General features: G+C 44.6%; 1 protein-coding gene across 3 annotated transcripts in view; it reads right to left on the reverse strand.

The window, feature by feature from the left end:
- VCL (vinculin) overlaps nt 1–2,955 on the reverse strand; it is a 68,670-nt gene extending 65,715 nt beyond the window's left edge. For all 3 annotated transcript variants that reach the window (XM_068397959.1, XM_068397960.1, XM_068397958.1), the window contains exon 1: nt 2,530–2,955. In XM_068397959.1, the coding sequence (XP_068254060.1) occupies nt 2,530–2,697 (168 nt within the window). In that variant the 5' untranslated portion in view covers nt 2,698–2,955. The remainder of the gene's footprint in view (nt 1–2,529) is intronic.
- Between the last annotated feature and the right edge of the window lie 7,380 nt (nt 2,956–10,335).

The following is a 10,335-nucleotide window of genomic DNA, read 5'->3' on the forward strand; positions in this document are numbered from 1 at the left end:
GAATGTCAGCAAAATAAACTTTTTAAGTTACTGCATGTGGTTCTCTCCTCATACCCATTTTCTCATTTCCTAGCCCATTTCCCCACACAGCACATCTCCTAGGCCTTGCACAAGAATGGGTCTCAGCACTTCAAACACTGCTACCAACAGTTACTTACAGATGCAGTAGTTACACAAATTAAATACTGCAAGTTCCAGACTGTAGAGTCCTTACTGTAGGCTGGGAAGCCAGAGAATGGTGCTGCTGTGTGTGACAAGTTATCACTGAAAAACTTCTCTGCTGGTCAGTACTTACCATGATGCACGCTTTGATACTCATGCTACACAAAGAACCCTGAGCAGACAGCATACAACACAAAGAGCTAGCAGCTACATTACTGTCTTAGTTATATGGACAATTCCATCTTTGCTGTCACCTGTGAGGCCACCAAAAGGCTCGCAATTAGATAACCTGTCTGCACAAATATTCCTGCTCCTGTGAAACTGCAGTTTCACAGATTATCTTTACACTTCAGAATGATGCACTGAAAACAGCTTCAGACAGGAAACAGAACTTTAATTCTGTATTTTTCCTAATGTAGTCGAAGCTGTATTCTACCAGATCAGGGCATCTTCCTTCTAAGTACCACCTCAGATTACACCACTTCTACTTGCTCTTTGTGAATTAACACACGAAAATAATTCAACAGTCTTTCCTCTTATCTAGCTAGCAGGAAAGAAAAGAAAACCAGAGGCTTTCAAAACTCTCCAAAATGAAAGAAGAGCTGGCATTAGCAAGCTGCAGAAAGAAACTAATTCTGTTTCTGCATTTCTCTAATAAATGCTACTTTATCAGATTAGGTTTCTTTTTGAGAGGAAGGGAGATGGGAAGAAAATAGTCACACAACCCAGTGATGCAGGCTAAGCTCAAGGAGGCAAAGTGTTATTCTAAAGTCTTCCTTTCAAGGAAAAGTATTTCATACACTCAGGCTTCACACCCTTACAGCCAATATACCTATTACATCAGTTCACTGCTGCAGACCGATTGTTCCTCATAAAAACAAGAGTTTCAGCTAAACTCAGCAAAAAGCACAAGTATTCTAGACAGTACGTGCTGTAAAATTCATGGAGTCACAGGGACCAAGAGTTACAGTTACACTGTAGTAAACTGCAAAACCTCAAAGTGGCAAGTTACTCTAGCAGTAGGAAGTACTACAGGCCAAAATCTGATAAACACATCACGTACATTAGTCATCTTGACAGCTTCTTATATTGACAAGCCTCATTATTTCAGTGCACTAATACATCAGTTAATAGTGACACAATATTTAAACTGTATGTAGCTATTTCATTCTATGGAAAAGTTTACTGCTGAGGAATATCGCTTGCCACGAATGACTTAAGAATTTTACAGGACTCAAAGAGAGCAAGTAACATCTGATGTTCAAAAGTGAACTCAGAGTATCTGTAAATGAGCTTAACAGACATACAAGATAAGTATTACCAAGTAATTCTTAATGAAATAGAGGAGTATGCAAAGTTGCAGTGCTTTCTATATCAAAGAAGACATTTCTGTCTTGCAACAGTTTGCTATTCTTTTCATGCAGCTGGTTATAAAAGTACTAATAAAACTAAAACATTTCACATGTATTAGTCATCTGCATCTCTCAAACTGAAATGTCCATATTGCAAACTCCGATCTTAAAGAGACATGCTATGCACAGCTGCTTTCAAGAAGTCGAGAGATTCAAGCCGATTTTAGCTTCCCACAAGCAAACAGTAACTCGCACTCGAGGCTATGTAACAAACAGAACAAATTACAACTCCAAACTTTGCATAGAAACCACAGGTCTGTCCCTCTTTGACTCCTGTGCTGATTACGAACTGTCAGCCTTCCCCAATATAAAAATCAAATGCCTGGGAGGTTTGAGGGTGGGGTTTTTTTAGGATAGGATCACACCAAGTAAGTATTTTGCCTTTTATAGTGCATACACTTAAAATAGGAGTTTCCAAGACAGCAAAAAAACACACAGCATATCGGAGACGTCTGTGAGACGTTTTAGGGTGCAGCCCGCACCGAGTGGAGAGGAGGGTATAAAGCGCAATAGCTACAGCCCTTTACTGCACTTTGACGCGATGCTGGTCCTCAGGTGGGGATAAAGGCAGACTTCTCCAGGCGTTACGGTGGTGAACAACTCGCTGCTCCGGACAGGCACCGCTCCGCAGCACGGCTCGCCGAGCTCCTTCGCCGGCCGGGGCGGGAACAGCCGAAGGCGGCTTCCAGACAGGAGCCGCAGAGGTCCAGAAAGGCTCCCAACTTAACCCCTTCCCGGCCCCAGCCTCGCCACCGGCAGCACGGCCGGGGACGCCGCTCCGTCACGGGGCGCCGGCGGGGCGGCCACCGGCCGGCGCGGGGGGGCCTGGCGCACCTGTACGTGACGGGCCGGGGCGGGCGGGCTCCGCGGCCGCCGGACCCCGAAGTTGGCCGCGGCAGCCAAAGTTGCTCCCGTGAGAAGGAGCGGAGGAGGCGGGCCGGCCGCCACTACTCACCCGCACCAGGTTGCTGACAGCGGCCTGCACGGCCGACACGGGGGCGGTGAGGTCCGGAATGGCCTTGCCGTCCACCTCCCCCTCCTCGTGCATGATGACCAGGTGGGAGATCTGCTGGGCCACCGGCTCCAGGATGCTCTCGATGGTACGTGTGTGGAAGACAGGCATGGCGGCGGCGGGGCGGGGGGCCGGGGCCCGAAGTCCGCACAAACTCCTGGCAAACTCTGTCCCTGCGGGCTGGCGCCCCACAGAGAAGAACGCGGCCTCCGCGCAAGGACAAAAATGAGGAAGGAGCGGAAAACAACCAACCACCCGCACCTCCCCTCGCCCCGAGCGGATTGCAGAAGCCCAGAGAAGCGGCTCCCGGTTCAGGCTCGCGGAGGCGGGACTCGAACTCCTGCCCTCCTGCCTCCCCCTGGCAGCGCCCACCCCGCACTGGCACCGCTCCTCAGCCAGGCGGCGGCTTTTCAACCACCACAACCTACCCCTCCCACGGCTCCCCGCCCCCTCGGCCTTCCTCGCCCAATGGCCGAGCCGGGGCCGCCGCTCCCAATGGCGCAATGGCGTGTCCATCAACAGTCCACAGCCGCCCCCCCGCCTTTCCCGCACCACCCACCTTCCCAACCAAGCTTGGTTGCGCGGACGCTGGTTTCCCAGCGTTGAGGTGACGTCAGACATTCTGGTGTCCATATAAGGAGACGATGGAAGCCGGGGTGCCGGGATAGCGGCCGGGGGAGGAGGGGGCGGTGGCATTCCTCCGCCCCGCTGGCGGTAGAAGTTTGGTCCGTTGGGCTGAGGCGGGCACTGCCAGCGCCGCGGAGCTCGTCCGGTGGGGTGTGTGTGGCCGGGCATAACCGGGAAAGGGGGTGCCCGAGGAGAGATGGCGCCCCGCGCCCCCCATCCCCAGCTACCGTTGCGGGAGGCTTCCCGCGGGGAGCGCTTCTCACGCCGCTGCCGCCACCCCTTTTCCCCTGCGGCGGCTGTCGCCCTCCGCCCACGGGCGCGCGCTCTCTCCACAGCCCTCTCCGCAGGGCGCCCGCAGCCCGCCCGGCCCGGCACGCCCCGGGCGCGGTCCAACCGCTTCTGTCCACGCCCACCCCCCCCACCCTGAGGAGAAGTGGCGGGAGGCAGCGGCGGCGGCCACTTCCCGCCCGCACCCCGCCTGAGGTGGGGAGGGGTGCCCCCACTGCCCAGCTCCCTGCCGCCCGCACCTCTGAGGCTGAGGGGATGCGGCGGGACAGCAGCCGCCGCCCCCGCAGTGCTCCGTCGGGAGAGCTGTTCGGCGGCCCGCTGCGTGGGGTCAGCGCCGGGCAGTGGCGGGGCGCTGAGGCGGTGGCGGCCCTGCGGGGCGGGGCGGGCTGGGAGCGCCAAGAGCGGGGAGAGTGAAGCGCGACTGACGGTTTTTGCCGTTATACTCTCCGGTGACAGCAGCGGCACGGGCGCGGGAGCTCGTTCACGTACATTTAGGTGAGGGACGTGGTTCTGGGGGAAGGAGTACGAAGCGTAGCCAGAGAGTAACGCAAACTCCCGCTTTCCCCCAGCGCTCGTGTTCGAGCGCGGCTGCCGGAGGCTGCTCCTCCGGGAGTGAAGTGCCAGGGCCCCGCTGCTGGGGGCGGGGGGCGGCCTGCCCTCCCCGCTGTCCCCTGCACCCGCGGCCCGCTCCCCGCCGCCTCACAGCGCCGTTATGTACGAGCGCGCTGCCCTGAGGCCTCCAGATACCGCTGCCAGCCGTAACGGGACTCGGGGGTGAGCTCACGCGCAGCGTCGCGCTGCCCGCGCCCTGCCGCTGCCTGTGCGGTGTCTCTTGTGACACTGGGAGTACTCATGGTAATAAAATAAAGCATGAGAGCAAGGATTGCGGTCTGTACTTCTTCCTTTCCGTGATAACGTGAGCACAGAATTAGATTTGGAAAATTGTTACTGGCTTTTAGGTATTTTTCTCTTTGTCCTGGTGCTGCTATTTTAAGCTATAAATCAAATGTTCCTGTCAGACTAGCTTTCACTCCTAAATATTTCAGAGCAAACAGTATGCTTTCTGTGCAGTGTCTGAACACAGACAGTCCTATTGACAAACACGGGGACATATAGAAAGAGCAATTAAATCATTAAGGTTTCTGGCGTGCACAAGGATAACTGTCTTTAGTACTGGAGTTGTCATTGTTGGAGCTACAGGGATAGTTACAAGTCATAGGCCTAAAGAGCGAGGAAAAACAGACTTTGTGCAGGGTTAGAAATCTTAGCAACACCTTTAGCTCTGAATTTTTTTTTTTGTTGTTCTCTTTTAGTATGCTGAGAATTGTGTTTACATGTGTGTACTTATTGCATCTGCAGTGGTAGAAGTCATAAGACTAATTTCCATGTTGTACAATTCAGTTTTGTTTGGAAAGAGGTATATTGGCTATTAGCATTGTACTTATCATTTCTAGTATGTGCATTCCCAGCAGTGCCTCTTTAGCATACTATGGACCAGTATTAATGAGCACACATAAAAATCCTTCTGGATAGTAATGTGCACCAGCTGGGAATTACAAAAAGCAATTAGTCCATGTTATGAACTAATAATCTGCTAAATTCTGTTTTGTGGGAGTATGCAAACCTAATAAGCCACATATTTAGTCTTTGTGGGACTTGCACATAAGCTGAGTTCTCTGATTAAAACTTTGAGTCTGGGATCTTGTATGCTGAATTTTGGCTGAGATATGCATGTGCATGCATATGTTTTAAAGAAAAAAAAAAAGTTATCTGATCACTATAAAAGGCTGTCTTGGCCCTAATAGGTATAGTTACTACAGGCAAAAGAAAATATAGAACACATGGACATTTTTGTTAGCCTTCTGAAACTTTACTCATCTAGAGGGCCAAAATACATGTGTTTGTGTTTGTATTTGGGGGTGTGTTCGTATTAAGAGTTTGTTTCACTATTTGGGTTATATTCGTGTAATTTTTGCCCATGCAAAAATAAATTTTTATTGTCTGTACTATGTGATTGTACTGCAGGCCCATCACTGAAATTGTCTGCCTGCTGTTGCTTTGGCTACCTAATTTTTGAAGCCCCATCCAGCAAAATTCCATGCAGTTAACAGCAACACGTAGCACTGCTTTTTTGTTTTTTTTTTTCTTTTTAAGTACCACCTTTACAGTGTTTTTTCTTTCCTTTGCAGTTCTCAGATCTGTCGCATTGATGTCATGTGAATAACAGCTTTGCAGCAGGTACTTTTTTTAAAAAAAACAGTTTCTTTTGCCCTTTACACTATTCAGTCTGTAACTATATATTAATTATGCTGCTACTGCGCGATTGCTTCTCAAGTTTATACAGTTTCATTAACTCTCCAGGTCCTAACAGATGGTTAGAAAGTAACATAGATTTGATCACAATATTTTCCGTTTGTTGAGCCCAAGGTGGAAATGTATGAATTCTTTTGTCCTCTTGCAGTATGGTATTACACATTCAACGATGGATTCTCCACTGAGAAAAAGAGATATGCTGAACCTCCTTTCCTTTCCATATACTAAAAATTTTAGGATTGTTAAGAAGCAGTATCTATTATTAGCACTACAGTGGTGACTAGCGTCTCAAATAAGGTAAAGTGGTTAGAATGAAAGGATTAGCTTTAAGACACACTTTCCATGTCTCTTACTATTTCATAACAACTCAGGTGAGTCCAGTTAAACCCAATTCTGCAAAGAACTTCATGTCAGCAGACTCTTCTACTTAGAAAAATCTCCACTTTAGGGCCATAATGTGTCTCTGTCCCAGATGAACAGATAATAAATTCTCCTTTTCTCACATATAATGAAGTCTTTTAATGAAGCAAAGAAATCATCTCTTTACTTCCACTGAAGTAAGTGAGATGTATGAATACAGAAGTAGTAGGCTTTGGTAGAAAAAGGGAGAACACTGCGTGCTTACAAACAATGTAGCTGCAATGCAGCCTCTTCCACAGTATCTTTCGGAGATTTCTGTATCCTGCGGTCAGGGTATGTGGCACTGCAGGTGCAAGTGGCAGGAGCAGTGGAACAGAACTGTTCTCAAAGAACTTAATGAACTTGCAGTTGTCTGTAATTATAAGGTGTTTTGCTAGTATTAATACTTAATTGAAGTGCATGTGTCTGGTTAGCCCTAAGCACTAACTGACACTTCACAGTAGTTATTTTCAGAGAAGGATTAGGTTTTCTAGGCAAATGCACTTGGCTGTGATTAATCACTTTTCCCTGGAATGACCTGATGTTGTTCCTTGACTGTACCAACTTCTAACTTTTCTGAGTAATACCTGATTAGCTGCCTGAGAAAGTTTACAGAAATGCCGTATTCATCTATTGCATAAACTGGATTTGCATTACTGTCTTAATCCTATGAAGATTTGAGCATATGTCAAAATATAAGGAATAGAGTCTCTTTTTATCAGCTTCTGGAGGATTGGAGTCTACTGTTGATCAGTGGACATTGCCTGTAAGGTCAATGCATTCTGCGCTTCCCTCTTATCAAGCCATTAACTTTGGGTAATCTAAGGAGTAAGCACTGGATGATTAAAGAATCTGTTAAAAAAAAAACAAACTACTTTTTTCCTTTCTGTGTAATGTCTACCTTAAAAGCAAATTTTAAGTTTGTCATGGGTTTCTTGTAGAATGGTGTTACCATATTGATAGCTCTAGTGTATAGGTGACTGGCACAGAAAGAATACATTTCACACCTAAGAGATGACAACCTAGGGGAAAGAAAGAGCAGATTGCTAAGGAGGTATGACTCTGTAACTTCACCATCATAGTCTGTCGATGTGCCTTGCCATTATAAAGATGACTTCTGCCATGAGACTAGGTTAGGGTCTGTTTAGTTCTGGGTCTTGGCTGGCTGTGTTCTAGGAACTTCAATGAGACCAACACTTCAGGATTTTTCTACGCTGACTCATCATTAGTCACTATCTGAGCTAGATGGGAGCAGCCTATTAGGATTGGAAAATTTAAGTCACAATTGCCAGTCATCTCCTGAATACAAACTTTGTTTCATCACACAGTGCTCCTTGGTTCCTAGCTGCCCTTCTGTAGGTGTGTTGTGTTGTTAAAACACACTGGGGCTTTGATCTGCAGAGAATGCTCCTACCAATTCAGTATCTCCTTCAAGGAGTTTCTTTGCTAGAAGTTCTACACAGCTATGTAGCATCTACTGGGAAACCACAAGTGCAAATGTCACCTACTTTCTCATTTTCTCACTTACTGTGCCAACTGCTCTGAACCCAAAACATTTTATTAACTACACTGCATTCTTAAGTGGCTTATTGTGGAGTATCAACAATTTTAACAACACAATTCAAGGAATGTTTTTAAGAACATGAAACATGTAGAAAAGAAAGATGAGCATATTAAATATATGTGTGTGTATATATATTAATGCTTGTTCTAGAAATTCCTAACTAGGAATGAGGTTCAAAAAAACCAGATTTTCCTACTTTTCTTCTGAAAAACTCCAGATGATAATATATTATCATGTATATGTAAAGTGTGTATGATAGTGTATATGTAGTTAAAATTACAGTCTATTCACAGTAAATGCAAACAAGAAGTCTTTCTACTCTCGTGACAACATTACTATGAACCTATGATAGACTTCAAAAACAAATAGTTTTCTTGAGCTTGACTCTGTGATTGGACAGATGTGTACCACTAAAAGAAAAAAGAATTGAAAAAACTATTCCTATATATCCCACCTAGTATCACATTTGTTGTGGCAGTGTTCTTTTAAATAACATTTTTAGTCAATGAGAGATGTATACTTGTGTTCTGAGTGTCTTTACGCTGGCTCAGAGCTTGTCAATATAAATGACTATCTGGTGAACAATCTAAGTGCTTTATTCACAGTAGGTGAGCATTTTAACAGTCTAAACATTCATTTTCCCACTAGTGATTTTGGTTAATATTTATGGCCCTGTCTACACATGGACACAGGGAAATTGAGGCAAATAAACTAAAGATGTTAAATGTGTTTAAGTTAAGAATATTAAACTTCATGTGAATATCATCATTCAGCTTTAAATGGCCTTTGCTGCACCGTGATTCTTTTCCAAGAACATAGTTTTTGGGAGCAGTAAGACTCTTGTGATCAAGCAGTTTACAGAGCTGCTGCATCTACCAGCTGAGATGTGGTAACTGACTTGTATGCTCTTTGTACATTTCCCTAAAAAAAGGGAAAGGTTGATTTAAATCACTCTTGTTAATCAGTTTAAGCTTCTCTGTTTTGCTTTGTGCTGAAATGGACAGATACCTCAGCTGAGATGCCTACAGTAAGTTCGCAAAATTTTTTATCTGCCTTGCAACAACACATATTAATAGTCAGTTCTTGAACAAGTATTTTTGCATGTAATTATGTTCAATTCAATTTCAAGGACCCCTGTATCCAAATCAGCCTATAAGATGACCTGTGCAATGCTTGCCTTTTTTTGGCTACATGTTTATCAGTGCCTGTTTTAGCTCTGCAGGCTTTCTTTTCCCCTTGTAACATTAGGTGTTTGTATGTATCAACTCCTTTCCTAGTAGTTCCTCATATTGGATTTGATTTACCAAAGTATTAAAGCATGTGTGTATTGGTAAGTGTAAGACTAGTCTGAAATTTTAAGTGTTTTGCTGGTTTGGAATCTCATAAATTATTTATATCCCTACTATAGAATGAACAGGCTCACAGGTTTCTGCAATTTTATGTACATTCCAATTCACTACAAAGCCAAAGCCTTTGGGCTGGCCACTGGCTAAAATTAAATAATACTATATTTAGTAATAATGAACTCTTTGAATATATGCATATATGTAATTGCTTTTTTCCTGGATAATCGTGAAGATCTTTAACTCTTTCATGGATTCTTTATGGCTTAAATAATTATCTTATTTATTTAGCATGCATACTAAAGATTTGTAGTTTTGTATTAGTGGATCTAGGAGTTAACTGCCGTCAGCAAGTACTAAATGGCCAAATTAGGCAATACTTTAAAAAGTAATTGTTAGATGGCACCAAATTTCTGTATATATGTATAAACTCCTTCCATATACAGTGGAGATATAAGTCCACAGAATAAATCACATTGACATACTTTTGAGTTTCTTCTCTGGGCCATACTCATTAATTCATCTTGACTAAAACTCTTCTAGTGTCCCAGACCTCAGAGGAGCTTCAAGTAATTACAATAAAGAAAGAAAATTAAACTAATACAAAAATACTTCCTTCTTCCTGCCCTGAGATCCTGAACCTGCAGTTATTTTCACATAATTGGACCTTGTACTTGCAGAAAATTCAGTCGGACTCATTGTAAGATTGCTCTGTGACTGTATACATTTTGTTCTCTGTTCCTCATAAAAATGCAGTGGTGTCACAGAAAGGACAGTGTGTATTCAACACTGTGCCACTCATAGGTTTAGATGTCGTTAGGATTGTAGTGAGTTTTATCCTGTTGCAAAGGGAAGAACCCAGAATTACATTGATCTATGCAACACTCCTGGGCTTGAAAAAACTGTCCTTGTGACATGTTATGTTCATAAGATTTATTTTAGAATCTTTTTAAAGTGTACTGAAAACATGATCATCTTTCTCTTAGTCTCCTCTATAGTTATATTCATAGCTATTAAGAATTAAATTGTTAATCTCTTACACATAGAGAAGATGCCTGTGCTATGCCTTACTTTCCTGTAGGTGTCAAGTGTTAGTGGACTGGATTTTTGCCCCATTACACAGGTGAGATTACCCGTGTGAGTATTCAGAGAGAGGAATGAGAAGTTTACAAACCCTGTCCTAAAGGAGCTTGGCTATAAATTATTAGTTCTGTT

Source organism: Nyctibius grandis, chromosome 4 (assembly GCF_013368605.1).
Source record: "Nyctibius grandis isolate bNycGra1 chromosome 4, bNycGra1.pri, whole genome shotgun sequence".
NCBI classification, from domain to species: domain Eukaryota; kingdom Metazoa; phylum Chordata; class Aves; order Nyctibiiformes; family Nyctibiidae; genus Nyctibius; species Nyctibius grandis.